We start from the raw sequence: 19512 nt of genomic DNA, 5'->3' as shown, positions 1-19512 counted from the left end.
ACTTTGTCTTAAAAATACCACCTTATATTCCATTTTTCCTCTTTAATGTTATTTCATACAAATAGTAATATTACTTTATATCTATCAAGATAGGCCACAGACCTGTGGTTTCAAATAGGTTTTTAGTATAGAATTTTTTTACTTTTTACCTTTTTTTTCCCAACTTAACCCATTTCTCCAAACCACACCCACCACCTGTAGTAGCCACCAACTTGTTCTCTGTATCTATGAGCTTTTTTGTTAGGATTCCACATTAAAGAGATCATACAGTATTTGTTTTTGACTTATTTCGCTTAGCATAATGCCCTTGAGGTCCATCCATGTTGTCACAAATGGCAAGATTTCATCTTTTTTTTATGACTGAATAATATTCCATTGTATGTGTATACTGCATTTTATTTATCCATTCATCTGTTAATGGACACTTTGGTTGTTTCCATATTTTGGCTATTGTAAAACTATACTGCAATAAACATGGGTATGCATATATCTTTTCAAGTTAGTGTTTTTGTTTTCTTTGGATAAATACCCAGAAGTTGAATTGTTAGATCATATGGTAGCTCTGTCTTTAATTTTTGAAGAATCTCCATACTATTTTCCATAGTGGTTGCACCAATTTGCATCCCTACCAACAGCGTACAAGAGTTCACTTTTCTCCACATCCTTGCTAACACTTGTAATTTCTTGTCTTTTTGTTAATAGCCATTCTAACAGTTATGAGGTGATACCTCATTGTGCTTTTATTTGCATTTCCCAGATGATTAATGATTGTTCAACATCTTTTCATGTACCTGTTGGCCATTTGTATGTCTTCCTTAGAAAAATGTCTCCTTTTTTAAATCAGATTGTTTGGTGTTTTAACAGTTTTTTTTGGCTTTTGAGTTGTATGAGTGCTTTATATAGTTAGATATTAGTCCCATATAAGATTTATGATTTGCAACTATTTTCTCCCATTCAGTGGGTTACCTTTTCATTTTGTTGATGGTGTCCTTTGCTGTGTAGAAGGTTTCTAGTTTGATGTAGTCCCACTTGTCTATTTTTGCTTTTGTTGCTTTTAGTGTCAGATTCAAAAAATCATTGCCAAGATCTATGTCAAGTAGCTTACCATTAATGTTTTCTTTTAGGAGTTTGATGATTTCAGATCTTACGTTTAAGTGTTTAATCCATTTTAAGTTAGTTTTTGTATATGGCATAAGGTAACGGTCCACTTTTATTCTTTTGCATGTGGCTATACACTTTTCTCAACATTTTTTGAAGAGACTGTATGTCTCCTATTTTATGTTCTTGGCTCCTTTGACTATATATGCATCACGGGTTTATTTCTGGGCTCTCCTCTTCCATTAACCTAGGTGTCTGTTTTTATGCCAATATCATACTGTTTTGATTACTATAGCTCTATTGTGTGGTTTGAAATCAGAGAGTGAGATGGCTCCAACTTGGTTCTTTCTCAAGATTTTTTTGGCTATTTGGGTTCTTTTGTGGTTCTACACTAATTATTGGATTATTCTATTTCTGTGAAAAATACCTTTTGAATTTTGGTAGGGATTGCATTGTATCATTGTATTTATTCCTGGGTTTTTATTATTTTTGAAAAAATCTAGAAATACACTTAACCAAGGATGTGAAAGATCCATATATTGAAAACTACCAGGCAACAATGAAAAAAATTGAGGACAAATAAATGGAAAGATATTAATTTTATGTCCTGCAACTTAATGGAATTTGTCTATTAGTTCTAATAGTTTTTTAATGGAGTTTTGGGGTTTTCTATATATAATATGTCATCTGCAAACAATGACAGTTTTACTTCCTTTCCAATTTGGATGCCTTTTATTTCTTTTTCTTGCCTGATCACTCTGGATAGGACTACTTTTCTAAGTAGGTTTTGGAATCAGGATTTGACTATCACTGGAACCATGTTGTTTTGTCTTCTGAAACACATTCTTACTTAATTCATAAACGATTGGTTTGGAAAACTAGGATGCTAATTTATTAATTCACAAGGAGGATTACATCTAATCGAGAGGTAATTGGCAAAGATTCTCAACCTATATTCTCACCATTGCACTTATATACTTTTTGTCTTCAACCAAAAGAATTTGTTGAACTTTACATTTTGTGGTTTATGTTTGAAAAAGAGTAAGTATATTGGATATGCCTATCAAACTATGAACACCCTGGTTGATGTTCTCATACAGCCCTGTGGTGTATATAAGCAAAGTACCTTGAATTGAGATGAAGATGTCAGGCACATAGAATACAGAAGAGATGACACAGAAAAAGGTGGTATTGATTGGTAAAGACCATTACTCTGTGGTATTTAGGATTTCACTGAAGGTTTTACTCTGCGGTATCTGGGAATCTATGAAGCATGGAACCGGAGACATTTGGCCAAAGCTGTGTTTAAATAGGATTATCACAGCAATGTGAAGGATGGATTAAAGAGAAGAGAAATTAGAAACAGGGGCCTTGGGCCATAATATTTAAACAAATGATGAGCAGGTACTAAATCAGAGCAGCAGATAAAAAAGTCGAAATTAAGATGGTCTTGTTTAAAAAAAAAACGTGGACTAAGCTGGCCTTAGGTAGAAGAAGTTATGAGAGAAGGAAGTCAAATTTATACCACCCAACTTCCTTTCAAAAGAGGCAGTCACCACTATAATATATAAAGTGATTAAATTAAAGCTATTGGAATCATGAAGCTCTAAGCCATGTGGTCATGACTGCTGTTTGGTCTTCTTAGTTAGATTTGGGAGACCCCGACCAGGGTGTTTTGTTTTTGTTTTTGTTTTTTTAAGTATAGGGCATTTCTGCAGATGGCTTCTCTCCTTATGGTTTTTCTCCCCACTAGTTTCAATTTCCAGGCACTTTCCAGATCTTGCCCTTAGGTATATTCTTGCTCTTCTGTGTATCCACTCTTTGGGTAGTTATTCACCTTTTATAAGCTATATTCACAGATTAAGTGAATCAAAAGTAAGTCGATGTTTTTGTTCCCATTTAGGTTGTTTCTGACATTTAATTTATCTTACACTTTTTATCTTTGACTGACAGCTGCTATGCAAAGAAAGCCCAAATCATACTCGTCTTCTTTAATGGATCAGATTCCTATCAAATTCCTTATTCGACAGGCTCAAGGGCTGCAGCAGGAGTTGGGAGGTATTTGTTTTACCTGCTCTTTACTGCTAATGTTTATTGTTTAATACCTCACTGTAATAAATAAAGTTATAGGTGCTCGATGTTAAAAACTCAAACTATTCAAGAGTCAAATTCCTTTTTACCATCTTAATTCCTTGCAAACTACCCCCCTTCACCCATGCCAAAACCCCAGTTTTATTTTGGTGTGTAATTTAGACATTTTTTTCTACAGGTTGAATCATATGAAATTGCAGGTAGTCAACTATTTTTGACCTACAAAAATGAATTTCATATGGTTGAAGCTAACTGATACATGCATGAGTAAATAATTCTTTTTCATAAACTCTAGTGGTTATACTCTATCTCTTCTGAGACTATCTTTTTTCTCTTGGAGTCTTGGAGATATTTTTATGTCAGTGCATATAGATCTACCTCATTGTTTTTAATAGCTCCATAATCTGTAGCATAGAGTAACTGTACTGTTTTACTTTAAAATAGCCAGATAGAAATATAGTAATGTTTTTTTAATTAAATATTTTTTCTTAATTTCATACCTCTTTTTTTATAATGTGTGTAGGGTTTTTTTCTTTTTTTTTTAATTGGAATTTTTTCTCTGTTACGCCGGGTTTGAAAGAGGAACATGAGGTCTTCTTTGGTCATTTTTTTGTTAGATGTCTGTATTTATTTACTTATATCACTGCATAATCTATTTCCCAAGAAATACTGTTATATTTGGCAACATTTGGCAACTAACATGTTTTATTGAAGAGATTATGATTAATTTGATGTAGATTAATTTGTACTATGTAAGTAGTCATTTTTGTGACTGTTTTGGGATAGTCTTAACTATATGTGTACTTTTTTATTTAGGTATTTAAACTTTAAAGTAATACCACTTATGATTGTTACATTATGTTTTCAAGCAGAATCTTTCTTTGAAAAGAAGCAGATCCTTAACTTTGCTGGGGTTAAATATGATTTGATCTAGTGGTATAATAAGGGGGGTGGTTGGCTATAAAGTACTTTCACTAGGGCTAATACTGTTACTAGTACTCTTACAACTCTGGAGATGATGATGATAACAATATAGTAGCAAACAATATTTATTAGGTATTTATGTACAACCACTTAGCATGGTGGTACTTCTTATAACTAGATAACTTTTATGGTATCATAATTTATTTTATCAGTTTTGAATACATAACAATAGTCATGAATAGTCAAATATGTTATAAGCAGAAGGTTAGAAACAAGAATTTGATTTAGTACAGGGGAAGTTTCCTATTCCTTTTGAGCTTCCTTAACCCCACTTGAAGGAATACAATTGCACTCTTTTGTGGTTGTCATTAGTACGGCTTCAGTTGGCTGACATCCTTAGCTGTGTGACTTGGGAATGTTAGTGAATGTCATGCAGCATATTTCCTTACAGTAGAATGGAGACAATACTGCTTACCTTGTAGGAATGTTAGGGCGAAATGACAATGTACATAAAGTGTCTGAGATCTTTTAGGCACTCAAAGTGGGCAACTTTAGTTTTACCCATTTATAGCAATGATTCTCAACTGTGTTGGATGAGAGGACATGTACTCCTATGGAAGCTTCCCAGAATTTCTGAGTGAGGGCTTTTTCAGAACAGTGTATAATCTCCTCCAAATGGACATTCTTTTCCCCTCTTTCTTCTTTCCTCCCCTCTCAACTCTTGAACTACTTTTATGTCATACAACTTGTCCTGATGGGATACTTTTATGTTGGGATATGGTGGGAGAAAGCTGGAGTTACCAGATCACTTGGGGATCTATTATGTAAGCATATTGCCTGGCTGAACTACAGAACAGATATTCTCAGGCTGTAGTATGCATGCACAAGAAGCGCAGGTTCCTTTGGCTTGCTGAAAATTAAAGGGAAAGGGAAGAGAGGAGAGAGAAGATTTTGTTGTTTAGCAATAAGGAATCCAGTTGACTTCTTGTTAATTTTCAAGGATTGCATTCTGCTTTACTACGTCTTCTTGCAACTAACTACCCACATTTATGCATTGTGGATGATTGGATCTGTGAAGAAGAAATCACAGGGACTGATGCCCTGTTAAGGAGAATGCTCCTGACTAATAATGCCAAAAACCACTCCCCTAAACAACTCCAAGAAGGTACAGTAGATTGATCCTTTTAGCCCTTTAGTAGTACAAAGAGATTTTTGGTTCATTGGACTCTTAAAATCATGCAAAATTTTTCTGGAGATATAACAATGTTTTGGTCAATTTAAGCAATTCTCTCTGAGTTAAGGAGTTTTAACCATTTCTTTCTGACATGCTTGTATCTGTTTCCTCATAGGTCCAACGTTGTGTCACTGGACAGGTCATGTGGTTTTAGGAAGGCTCTAAATTGGTCAGAAATAAGTGCCATGGAATAGAGCAGTGTACTTGCTGTTAACAGATAATATTCTAGACCAGCGCAGTCAGATAGAAATATGGGAGCTACACATACAATTTCAGACACTCTATATCCACATTAAAAAAGTAAAAACACAAACAAAGTTACTTGTAATAATTACTTTATTTAACCCAATATATCTGTTATCATTTTATCATGTAATCAACATTTAAAAAAAACTACTGATAAGATATTTTAATGTTCTTCCATACTAAGTGTTTGCAGACTGCTAGGTATTTTATCCTTACAAGCTCATTTCATTTGTACTAGCTACATTCAAATGCTCAATGGTCAGATGTAGTTAGTGACCATTCTATTGAAGAGGTAGTTGTAGATACTTTTACTAACAGCAATCTGCTGGGTGCTTACAACCTATAAAGATATAAAAGGGAAAGGTATCAAGAAGTTTGAATCTTCCAATTGAATGCTACTGCCAAAAACAATACCTGGGGTATATTTTCATGTTTCAGTCAATTTTAAAAATCAGTCTGAATCACCAAGGAAATAACATTTACCTTTAGGTCATTAATGTGATTTTTAAGATGAGGTATTTTTGTTCTTTATGAAGTAACTACACTTAATGTGAATTTTTCATAGGACCCTTATTTTAGATATAGCCAAAACTATGGCTAGGATTGAAAATTTTACTTTTTTAAGGCAGCATTGTTTTCTTGATTTGTTTGGCATATAGTCTGATAGAGCAATGTTTCCTGTTTGGTAAGCTGTATAGAATTTAGATTATAACTGCTAAGTTTTTCTTATTTAGCATTTTCAGCTGTCCCAGTAAGTCACACACAAGTGATGCAGATTCTAGAACACTTGACTCTACTCTCTGCCAGTGAACTTATACCATATGCAGAAGTATTAACATCCAATATGAACCAGTTGTTGAATACAGGGGTTCCACGGCGAATTCTTCAAACAGTAAATAAACTGTGGATGGTTCTTAATACTGTGATGCCTAGAAGGTAATTTCAGTGTATTGTTATATGTAACAGATAAATGTATAGCAGTGATTATATACAAAACAACTTAATGTTGTAAAAAACTGTGTATTTGATGATATCAATCATTTCTGATAATATAAATCTGTTAATTGAAGAGTTGTTATAACTTTAAGGAAAACCATAAATTTTATCTTATTTATTTATTTATTTTTTATTTTGGTATCATTAATCTACAATTACATGGACATTATGTTTACTAGGCTTCCCCCTTCACGAAGTCCCCCCCACATCCCCGTTTACAGTCACTGTCCATCAACATAATAAGATGCTGTAAAATCACTACTTGTCACCAAGTTCACAGTCACTGTCCTTCAACATAGTAAGATGCTGTAAACATAAATTTTATCTTAAGGAACAGAGAGAAACCTTGGAATATTTCCAACTTGACCAAGTTCTGTAACAGTGAGTTCTTATGTATAGTCATTGTGGCTAATTGTCCTTTAGGTCACCATTGTGTTGTGCATTGCATTGGTTCCAAATTTCACACATTAAAATCACCTGGAGAGCTTTTAATACTTTTGATTTCCAAGTTGTAACCCTGGCAATTAAATCAGAATGCCTGTGGATAGGAGTCAGGCATTAGTTTTTTTTCTTGTTTTAAGGATTCCCCGAGAGATCCTAGTGTGCAGCCAAATTGTTATTTTGCCTTTAGTCAGATAGGTTTCTGCTGGTCCATAGATTGTATCAAAAACCGCTTGTCAGCTCTGAAAAACAATGTGAGCTAGATTTACCTGAGATTTTGATACAATAGGTCTGGAAATATTTATACTTAAAAATTTTATTTTTAGTTATATCAAATTAATAAAAACAGATAACTTAAGTAGTTAAATGACATATGTAAAAGGTCTGCCCATGCATTTCCATTTTAGACTATTGCTCCCCAGAGACAACTATTTTCAGCTCTGTTTTTCATTATGGCATTTCTGTCCCCCCATATATTTCAATAATATGCTTCTAATTACTATGATTTCCTGACTTTTCAATTTAGAAATTATCTTTTGACTTCCTACTATACAAGATGAAGATTTGACACTCTTACCTGCTTCCTCCCCTGTGAGTCCCTCTTCTCCCAACACGTAATTTCCCTTCCATTTCTCTCAACACAGTTATAGCAAAGATTTTGGTTAAAGTAATACTCAGTGTGCATATTATTATGACTACATAAGTGTTATTTATAGTAGACCTATGCAATGTCCTCTGATTACAATTTCTTTCTTATACAGCTGCCTTCCTCCACACCCCACCCACAATCCCTGAGTTAATACTTACCTCTTTTCCATTTGCTCAAATTTTTTTTTTTGTATCGATAATGAATTCATCCCCAAACTCCATTATTGAGGGGGGAATTTACAGTCAGCTATAACACTTCGGGAATGCTATCATTCACATTATTTTCCTTGGCAACATTCCTTTCAAAACTTTCCATCCTTACGTTTCCATCTGGGACATGGACAGTGGCCGTCTTGGAATTGCTTTTGTCTCTCTTCTTTGTTACAGTTCATGTTTTTCTCTTTCTTGGTTTAGTTCCTCATTTAGTGAGTGGAACTCACACTCAAGTTGCTTCCCGAGAAAAAGGGTGTTTGGGAAACTTATTTTCTTTTTAGACTTGCATGTGTGAAAAGATTTGTATTTTCCCTTCACATGTGATTGATATTTAGCCTAGGTGTAGAATTCCAGCTCATTTTTCCTTTTAGAAATTCGAAGGCTTCATTCTACTAAACAAATTGAGGTTCCCTTATTGCCGTTGAGTAATCGGATGTTATACCAATTTCCAATCCTTTGTATGTGACCATTGTTTTTTCTCTCTTAAAGGTATTAGGTTTTTATCTTTCACTGTTTTCTGGAATTTCATCATGATATATTTTGATGTTGATCTTTTTATATTCATAGTGCTGGCACTTGGCCTTTTTTTAGTCTGGGACTAATGCCTTCATTTCTAAGATTTTTGTTTGTTTGTTTTCTTTAATAATTACTTTCCTCATTTTCTATAATTTCTTTTTTTGTAATTTGGATTTTACTCTCTTGGACTTATTCTGATTTTCTCCTCTATTTTTATATTTATCTTTTGCCTATACTTTCTGGATATTTCCTCAGTTTTATCTTCTGATCTTTCCTTAGAATTTAAAAAATTTCTGTTACATTAGTAATCTCTAAGAGCTCTTTCTTATCTGAATATCTTTAAATGCCTCCGTGTTTCATATATGAAATATTCTGTCCTGTAAGGATATTAATTGTAGGTTTAAAATTTTTTTTCTTCTCATCCCTACATTCTCTGTTTCTTTGGAGTTCTTTTTTTTTCTGTTTGTATATTTTAATCTTTTTCAAAGTGGAAGCTTTCTTTAAATGTCCAATGACTCTTGGCTGTCCACACGTATTTAAGAATGGGCAAGCTCTGTGTGTGAGGTGAGGTTGGTGGACTCCAGGACTTCACTGTAAGAGATCAAGTACCCTCCATATTGGCACATCCCTCAGTAATTCTGATGTGCAGTGCCAGGTTAGTAATCACTTTTATAGTATATTGATGTCTGATCTCAGAGTGGCATCTCACTGATAAATATAGAATAAAGACTTAATTTATGGGGCCATATACAGTTTCAAAGTGCTTTGGTAAGCATTATTTCATTTACAGGTATTCCTATTTTTACAGAAAAAGAGAGTTCAGAGAGGCTCAATGACTTACATAGACTCATGCAGCAAGTATGGTATAACAGTTTTTAATTCAAATTTTATTTTATATGCCATGGTTATTTCATTTCAACTGTGAAGATTTTTAAACTGCTCTGTGTTTACTGTTTCATCTTCATTTTTAGAGACAGAATAATAGGTTAGCTACCTATAGTTTTTAGTTTTCCCATTTTTTCCTGAATATATCTAAGATAGGACTGGATGGCTCAAAGTTTCATATATATATATATATATATATATATATATCTCATATGCATATATAATTAACATATAGCTGTTTTTTGAACATGTGATTATTTTCTCATCAGGCTGTGGGTAATGACAGTAAATGCACTTCAACCTTCAATAAAGTTTGTACGACAACAAAAGTATACTCAGAATGACCTGATGATAGATCCTCTTATTGTCCTAAGATGTGATCAGAGGGTACACAGGTACGTGTGATTTGAGTTTCATTTTTATTACAGAGTTATACTTTGGAGAGTCCAAAGAAATTCAATTGAAATTTATATCTTAGTATTCTTGCAGATAACTAGCAGTATGACCTGTGAGGTTTTTCTAGTTGTCTGTATTCATGAACTGTATATTCAGTTTAATATTTAATACATGACTAATAAAACCCAGCCTTAAAGAAATGTCCTTAGTTTTGACACCCCTCCATAATGGTCATTCTCTCAGACACAAGCAATAAAGAGTAATATTATTTCTACTAGCATTGTTGAAAAAGGATTTAAAAAAATTGGTCTGTTATGTATCATTACATGCATTAAAACTGTGATATTTTTGGCATTCTCAGTTGTGACATTAGTTTCATTGATTCCACATTTGTCTATAATTCCTTGACAGTTGCTGAACTTACTTACTTTGAAGTGACTTCAAAAGGCAGAATTAATAATTTACATTATCAATATTTGAAGTTTTAGTTGCTGTGCTAAGTAATATCAAAGATATGTAAGTTAAAGGGCCTGCCTTTAAGGTGATTATCACCTGCACAGGGAATAAGACAAATACATGAAAAGTTAAATAATATGATCATATGCAGATGACTGGTATGCTAAATAGATGCTATAAAAAGTAGCATCCTCATTTTTAAGATTTTTGATTCATATTTTATTCTGTCATCCAGAAAGGCTGTACCAGTATACATTCCCATAGTAGTTAGTGTTCAATGTTGTATACTTTCCTTTTTGATAGGTGAAAATGGATTCTCATTTTAACTTCATTAGATTGAATATTTTAATATACTTATTAGCTACTGGTATTTCTTCTTTATATTTTAGCCTAATTTTGTATTGGAATGCTTATCTTTTTTGATTGAGAGTTCTTTACATAAGAAGGATTTCAGCTTTGTATGTGTTATTGTAGTTTTCTCATTATTATTCTATTGTTTTGCCCATTAATTTTGTTCATTTGTTAAGTTCAATTTTTTTAATTAAGTGATCGTTCACAGGATTTTTAAAAATATCAAACAATATAAAAAAGATATACATATATATAAAGTAATGATGTTTAGGATTTGCTTTGAACTAACCCAATGGGGGTGGTGCGGAAGTGGATGGGGATATAGATGAAATAAGACTGGCCATGTGTAGGTAATTGTTGAAGCTGGGTGATAAGCTCTTGGAGGTTCATTATAATATTCTCCGTTTATGTGTGTATGAAAGTTTTCACAGTATACCTAATTAAATGAATAAATAAAAGATTAACAAGAAAAAGGTATACAGGGAAAAGTCTTACTCTCTCTCATTCCTACCATGCTGCCATTGCTAAAGCAAAATTCCTCTTTGGACTCTTCCAACCAATCTCAGTTCCATCTTCAGAGGAAACTTTGTTGTCCTGTGGTGTGTATGTAGCTTTACTTTCTATGCATTAAAAATTTATAAGTAGAAATATTTACTTTTTTGCTTTGGTGGTTTTAAATAACAAAAGTAGTATTACATTGTAAACGTTATTTTGTTCTCTTTTTTTAAACTTACTGTTCTCAACATGTTTTCCATGTTAGTATGCATGGAAATGTTTGCTGCACGGTATTCCATATCTAGATTACCAGGCCTGTCCTCCTGAAACTCTGATTCAGAATGTCTAGAATGGAGCTTGGGATTTTTCTTTTTTTAAATATGCACTCCAGGTGATTTTTATCTTCAGTTTTAGGAAGCATTGCCATAGTTTATTTAACCACCAACATATTTTTTGCCACTATAAAGATGTACATGCTTATTACAGAAAATTGGGACATTTTAGAAAAATCATTGGCATATTGGTGGACATTTAAGCTGTTTCCAGAGTTTCACAGTTATAAACAAAGCTGTATTGCCTATTTATTGTGCTAGTTCTTTCTGGTAGGCTGAGAAGAGGCCTTGTTAGATTTTTCTAAGGGATTGGCTTTTAAATTTTTAGTGGTTACTAATTTATCTTTTTTGCTTCCTTTTCTATATGCATTTCTTATATTCTTATCTCATTTAAATTTGATCTATAACAATCTTTGAGGAATGAATAACTATATACATCTTGTAGATAAGGAAATTGAGTCTCAGTAAATAACTTACCAGGTCAAGTGATGAAGCATTCTTGGAATACAGAGCTGTCTTGATGTCTTGCTCCAGAGAAGAAATGGGAGTAGAAAGAATAAATATTCTGTTCTAGTCTCCTTCATCTTATCAGTAATAGAATATTTCTCTCTGAGGACAGCTGCTTTACAGGTTCATATCTAAGAGATTTATTTGTATTGTCATTATTTGCAGAAAGGAGTGTCTTCTGTTTAGGGCACACATTATATTTGATTTTAGCTGAGATGAAATAGACAATATTATATGTAATTTTGAAATATGGAAGATAAGACATATATTAAACTTGTATTTTCAGAATGACTGTTTCAGTGGGAAAAGTGTTACTGCTCTTTTCAGGTTCTTCAGTACTGTTCAGGATTGATAGATCATGTTCTGGCAAATTTATAAATTTATATTCTTTGTCATGGATTTTTCTTTTCTTCTTTCTGTGTTAGGTGCCCTCCACTGATGGATATTACTCTACACATGTTGAATGGATATCTTCTTGCATCCAAAGCCTATCTTAGTGCTCATCTGAAGGAAACAGCAGAGCAAGATAGGCCTTCCCAGAATAATACAATAGGTTTAATTGGACAAAATGATGGCCCAGAAGTTACCAGAGAAGAATTGAAAAATGCATTACTGGCTGCTCAGGTAGTAAAGTAAAATTCAGTCACAAAGGGCGAGGGCTTCCTTTCTTAATATAGCCAGTTAAATGGATGGCATATTATGCCCTCTATGTACAATGGTGACATATTTGCATTCCTTTTATTACAGAATGTATTACAATGCTGTTACCTTTGCTTCTGAATATGAGATGGACTATATTACTAAAACCAGGAATAATCTTCATGATAGTAATTTTTTAAATTTATTTTTTATTTTTTATTTTTTTGAGAGGGCATCTCTAATATTTATTGATCAAATGGTTGTTAACAACAATAAAATTCTGTATAGGGGACTTAATGCACAATCATTAATCAACCCCCATGATAGTAATTTAATAGCCATTTAAATAAGATGTATATTTTAACAAAAAGACTTTTGTTCCTTAAAATCAAATGGTGGAGACTAACACAACAAGCAGTACACACACACACACATGCACACACACATATGTGTATATGTAGATAGGCATACCTTGTTGACATTGCGAGGTTTACTTCCAGACCACTGCTATAAAGCAGATATCACAATAGAGCAAGTCACATGATGTTTTTGATTTCTCAGTGCCTATAAAAGTTTTTGTTTATACTGTACACTAGTCTGTTAAGTGTGCAATTGCATTACATCTAGAAAACAATGTACATGCCTTACTTAAAATATACCTAATGCTAAAAATGCTAACTATTGCCTGGGCTTTCAGCAAATCATAATCAGTGATCACATATCACAATAACAAATAAAATAAAAATTAAAAAGTTTGAAACATTTTTGCAGTTACTACTAAAATGTGACACAGAGACACAAAGTGAGCAACTGCTGTTGGGAAAATAGCACAAATAGACTTGCTCAATGTATTATTGCCACAAACCTTCCACTTAAAAAAACACCATATCCATGACATGCAATAAAGTGAAGCACAATAAAATGAGGTATGCCTGTAATAAGATGGTGCAGTAATAAATACTATGATGGTATAAGCAGTTCAATTTTATATTTAGAAAACTTCTTTAATACTGTAGAATTCTAGTGAAGCCTGAAGTAGTCAATTTTGAATAAAGAAGGAGATGCATGATGGCTAAACATTAAGCAATTGAGGATTTTCTTTAAAGGGGCCCAGAAGGTAACAGAGAAGAACTGAAAAATTTATTACTGGCTGCTCAGGTAGTAAAGTTATATTTAGTAAAAACGGGCGAGTCAAAACTGTACAATTTCTTCAAAGTAGAAATGTCTTCTTAGTTTGAAATATATTTTCTGAACTCCTTTCATTGGCAATAAGGGGCATTAGAGTAATAATATAGGTCTATAATCCCTTATCTGTAATACAGAAATCCAAAAAGCTATGAATTTTTTTATAATATAGTTGGCAGAAAAACCTGACCTGAGGTGACCTCACGTGTAACAAAACGTGACCTGAATTGATATAAAGCTATTTATGGCCTTTATCCCACTTAAGATGAGTATTGATATGTTTTGCTGCAGAAATACTGATACGTTTGATTACAATGTGCTAGACTAGTTTCTGCTGGACATATTATGTAATATTACATTAAAAAGAATTCCAAGTTCTAAACTAAATCTGGCCCTCAGCATTTTCAGACACAGAATTGAGGATCATAATAGCTAACACTTACATAATGTTTATTACATGCTGGGTGGTACTCTAAGTTCTTTACATATTAACTCACGTAATCTGTACAACTTACCTTTGAGGTATGGAGTTTTAGGAAAACAAGACCCAGAAAAGTTAAGTGACTTGCTCAAGGTTGCACATTTACTAAGTGGCAGAGCTACTACCCAAACCTGGGCAGTCTGGCTCTAGAGTCTACAAGCAAAAACAAAACAAAAGGCTAGCCTTACTTTAGAATGAAGTTCTTAAACAGATGAAGTAATTGTTTTCTTCTGTCTAATCAATGGCTGTCTTACAGTCTTTTTTGAGATGCATGTCATACAGTCTTTTTTTTTTAAACTCCTTCCTGTTGGATGAGAATAATTATAGCAGTCCTTTAGATGGAGGGGCATCAAGTAGATGACCCCTCAAGAAACCACTGTTTTATGAAATGATACCCAAGCTTGTAGACTGAGCACCAGTGTTTGTGCAGGTGGAATGGGTGGTAAGGCAGGCTCTTTGCTTGCAAAACCAGGGCCTTAAAGAGCCCATCTTCAAATTAAAGGAGGAAGAAGCTTTGGGGAGTGACTTTTAGGCATTATTAATCACCATCTTCAGAGAAATGAATTAATTGGTGGCCATGTATGAAAAGAGGGCAATGGAGGGTAGGATCCTGGGAGAAGTAGGAATTTAAGAGGAAGGAAAGGAGATTCTGGTAGAACTCATATTTTGCCTAGGGCGTGCTTTGGATGTCACTGAATCAGGATAGTCTTGTAGATGTCCTTAAACTACAGAGTCCATGGATCTGCCTTAGAAATATGTGACCATGCTGGAATTATGCAATATGTGTGTTTACATATGTTAATTTTTATAGGGAGAAGGTATATAATTTTCTTCAGATTCTTGAAAGGATTCATGACCCTAAAAAACACGAGAACCACTGCTCTATAGATTGTTTATTCATTGCTCTTTAAAGTACCCCCTTTTTTTGTTTTGTTTTGTTTTTAACCATTTTATTTTACCATTTCTGTTCATGGAAAAACAAAATCAGATTTGTTTTTCAAACTTCTGAGAAACTTCTTAAATTCACTCTTTTTTATTTGCTTGTAGGATAGTGCAGCTGTCCAGATTCTCTTGGAGATTTGCTTACCTACTGAAGAGGAGAAATCCAAGGGTGTCAATCCAGACAGCTTGCTAAGGAACGTTCAAAGTGTTATCACAACTAGTGCTCCAAATAAGGGAATGGAGGAAGGGGAAGACAGTTTGCTCTGTAATCTTCGAGAAGTTCAGTGCCTTATCTGTTGTCTGTTGCACCAAATGTACATTGCAGATCCCAACATTGCTAAGCTTGTTCACTTTCAGGTCTGTTTTCAAAGAGCCATGCTTTATGATTGAATTTTATTTTGGGGGGAGCCTTGAATATTAAATTAATAGGAATCATTTAGAAACTGGAGATCACACAAATGATCATAGTCCTTTGCAATATGGGGAAAAATCCAGATTTTTTAGATTTCCTTTCAGTCTAATGAAGTGTTCTGATAATTTATGTCTATCCTAGTACATCAGAAAGGTGAAATGCCAGGGTACACGTAGGGCACTCTAACATTCCCACACACTTTTACCTAAATAGGAAGTAAAACTTTCCCTTTATATGTTTTATCTGTGTTTAACTAGTATTTTATTTTTTACTTTTCCCCTCTTTCTTCTTGAGATAGGGTTATCCATGTGAACTTTTACCTCTAACGGTTGCAGGCATTCCCTCTATGCACATTTGTCTGGATTTCATACCTGAGCTTATTGCACAGCCAGAACTTGAAAAACAGGTAATGAGCATTTTGGAGCTTTAGGAAAATTTGTATTTCCCTCCAGTCTTCCTACTTATATAAAACATTTTACAATTTTTAATACTCTAAGATGTTTTTCAGGGACTTGTAATATTTGGATTTTGTATTGTAGATATTTGCAATCCAGTTGCTTTCTCATTTGTGTATCCAGTATTCATTACCGAAGTCACTCAGTGTGGCTCGCTTAGCTGTCAATGTCATGGGAACTTTGCTAACAGGTATGTAGTCAACCTATAGCAATCACAAAAACTTACAACATAAAATAGTACATCTCTTTTCTGAATTTAGCAAAATAGTGTTTTCTGTGTCACTAATAGTTTATGCCATCTTTTGAATTATTATTCTTTTGGAAATTTTCCTATTAAAAATGTGATGTATAGAGGGGAGAGGATGAATAGGTAGGCAAATTGTATCTTTTTTGTGAATGACTATATATAGATTTATAGTAAATAAAATAAATTTTTCCCATTTTATAAATGGAAATCAAATCTACTTTCTGAATGCAATTATATCATAGAAAACAAGTTACAATTTACTATAAATGGTTAGAGTTGCAGAAAAAATATAATCATTTGAATAAGAAATAAATTTATCAGTGGTTTTTCCTTAAGTTCTAAAACATACCCTAATATTTTAACCACCTACTGATTACTGATTTGTCAATTAAAATGATATGAGAGATTTGTTCTACAGTTCAGTCTTTCAAAGTTATGGCTTAATCTCATATTCTTTCTCAGTGTGGCCATAATACTCGATTCATTTTTCTTTCCACTGTATTCACTTCATGTTATAATTATTTGTAGTGGTTGAGCTTAACCTGCCTGAGTTCAGTCCCAGTTCCACCACTAACCAGCTGTATGGCCTTGAACATTTTCTTAATCTAAGGTTTATTTAAGAGTTTTCTCATATATTAAGTTGGTATCATAAGAGTAAGAGTACTTTGCTAATTCATAAGATTGTGAGAATTTTAAGGAAATAATGCTTGTAAATCACTTATCACAGTGCTTGGGAATAAGAATTTATATGTTTGAGTACTGGCTGACTATGAGATTGTGAAGTATGGGGTTCAGCCGAGTCTTAGTGAACTTAGTATCCACAGTCTAGGGCATGGTGCTTATTAGCACACTGTGTAAGACCATGTATGTTGAATTTGTATCTGTAAGTTAAAGATTCTGTTTCATTTCTTTCTAACAGTTTTAACACAAGCTAAGCGATACGCTTTTTTCATGCCAACTCTGCCAAGTTTGGTCTCTTTTTGCCGAGCATTTCCTCCACTGTATGAGGATATTATGTCTTTGCTGATCCAAATAGGGCAAGTCTGTGCCTCTGATGTTGCCACTCAGACAAGAGACATTGATCCAATTATTACACGTAAGTAGTAACTTATTTTCAAGAGTTGTTTTAATATTTCAGGCAAAATGGCCAAAAGCCTTTCCAGATTTTGTGCTTTAACTTATTTTTTGCCCTTACCTTTTTAGGTCTTCAACAAATAAAGGAGAAACCAAGTGGATGGTCTGGGATCTGTAAAGATCCATCTTATAAAAATGGATCCAGAGATATTGGAAGCATGGATCCTGATGTACAGCTCTGTCATTGTATTGAAAGCACAATAATTGAAATAATAAACATGAGTGTTAGTGGAATTTAAAAGAAAAAGACTTAAAATAACAAAGCTGTTTGCTGCATATACCGAACACAAATCTGCATCTTATAACAACTCTAAACTGAATGGGAACAGTAATGTCTTGGAATCTCTAAGATGATTTAATTCAACATGAATACAATTTAGAACTCTTTTGAGAATTATGCTTGCTTGTATTTGATTGGCAGTCCTTCGGATCACTTTGCTGGTATGTTTATATTGTAGCAGCCAAGCTTTTTTTCCCCCCTCTTGGGAGCACATTTAAGACACTCATTCCTGGAAAGTGAATTTGGCCTTGTATTTAGTTTTTGAAGTGAAGAGAAACTGTCATGCCTTCAGTTTAATTTCTTATAAAAATGAGACTGTGGGAAACCCTACTGTTGATTTAAACTTTCAGCCAGTAACAATATGACAATGATGAGAGGGAGAAAAAGGGAAAGGGAGAAATCAGGAAAAATCACGAGTTTAAATACCCAAATAGAAATCTCTAAAGCTTGCTATGCAAGTAATAGTAATGCAAGATGGAATTCCAGTTCTCAAGAAACAGTATAGAGAAGGCTTTTAAAAAGGCAGATAGCTGTTTGTAAATGATTTTCATGGAATTTCAGATGAGAATTTTAAGATTTTACATATTTGCTTCAATTTTTACTAATGTATGAAGCCGTATGTTTAAAGAGATACTTGAATAATTTGGAATTTTAACATACTGGTTTAAAAGTGTTTACAGAAATATCTTTGTGCAGAGAAGGACCGAAAGGAGGTCTTAGTGTTTTTTAAATTTATTTTTATAATGCTTTACTAACTTATCTAATGGTCAGGGGGGAAATACATTGGTATCTTACTGAAGTTTAGAGCAATAAAACTCACTGGATTAAAGAGCTCTTGGTTTGTCAGGATTATGATTCATATATCATAATTTTGTAAGATCTTTGAGTAAGAAAATATATATAGTATTTGGACCTCAGGAAAAATTAAAAAGCATAAAATCCCATGTTGCTAAAGGATCTTTCAGTCCTCTGTTAGTAACTTTCATTGATTAAGTAGATGCATTCAGGTAACCCATAATCCTCTTTTTTTCCCCTTAATTAAGTATTCAATATAGAAGGTACTTCTCTGCTTTCTGAGATACACCTGAATGACACTGTCCCTCCACTCTTCCCCTCACACACTCGAAACAGACCTCTTTGTTTGTAAAAGAAATTGGGCAGGCTAGTAACGAAGTGTAACTTTTAAAAAAATAAACTTAACTTCAGCCTTTTCACTAGCATATAGGCATATCTCATTTTCTTCCTTTGTAAAATGGGATTACTATTGGCCCTACCTCATTAAGGGTATTATATAAGAACCAATCTGTGTAGTTGTTTTAAGTCATGAAGTACACAGAATCACAGATAGAATATTTATAACTTTATTAGATGCTTAATGTTCAATTAAGTAATTTTGATGTGAAGAATAAGAGCATAACTTTAAAGAAATACCTTAAGAATTTTCATATTTTTAAACACGGCAGTTTTGCAGTCTTTTAAGATTAAATACAACTGCTGTTTTAATTTTTTTTTTAACTGAGGCGTAGGAATATTCTGTATGAGTAGATCATATCTAGGAGTTCAGAAAAGGTTGAAATACGTTTTCTCACTAAATGCAGTGCACATTTCCTGGATCAATTTTCAAAACCTGTGCAAAACCTGCTGTTTTAAAATAAAAACATAGGCTATTTCTCATCAAATTTGTTGATGATGTAAATAAAATGTATAAATATATTAGTAAATGTTAATATTCATGTATTTTAAGTTAAGGTTATAAAATTTGTCATAATGTGATTTTTTTTATTAAAGTGAAAATGTGTGCAGCTATTTTAAATATTGGTTTACAAACATACATATCTTTATCAAATGGACTTCAGATTTTTTGTGTCTCATTTCACTAATGTTAACCTGAAAGGAACAGAACATTTC

General features: G+C 33.2%; 1 protein-coding gene across 3 annotated transcripts in view; it reads left to right on the top strand.

Moving 5' to 3' along the window:
• Positions 1-18435, top strand: part of INTS2 (integrator complex subunit 2) — a 52093-nt gene extending 33658 nt beyond the window's left edge. For 2 of the 3 annotated variants that reach the window (XM_073235310.1, XM_073235311.1), the window contains exons 16-25: positions 3052-3156; positions 5114-5278; positions 6328-6529; positions 9562-9687; positions 12255-12453; positions 15182-15433; positions 15787-15894; positions 16028-16133; positions 17110-17286; positions 17394-18435. In XM_073235310.1, coding sequence (XP_073091411.1) covers positions 3052-3156; positions 5114-5278; positions 6328-6529; positions 9562-9687; positions 12255-12453; positions 15182-15433; positions 15787-15894; positions 16028-16133; positions 17110-17286; positions 17394-17563 — 1610 coding nt within the window. In that variant the 3' untranslated portion in view covers positions 17564-18435. The remainder of the gene's footprint in view (positions 1-3051; positions 3157-5113; positions 5279-6327; positions 6530-9561; positions 9688-12254; positions 12454-15181; positions 15434-15786; positions 15895-16027; positions 16134-17109; positions 17287-17393) is intronic. The other variant, XM_073235312.1, reaches the window with a different exon arrangement.
• Positions 18436-19512: the final 1077 nt, after the last annotated feature.

The sequence above is a fragment of the Manis javanica genome, chromosome 4, assembly GCF_040802235.1.
Source record: "Manis javanica isolate MJ-LG chromosome 4, MJ_LKY, whole genome shotgun sequence".
NCBI lineage: Eukaryota > Metazoa > Chordata > Mammalia > Pholidota > Manidae > Manis > Manis javanica.
Note: the sequence above shows the minus strand (reverse complement) of the source record. Positions and strands in the feature narration are given on the sequence as shown.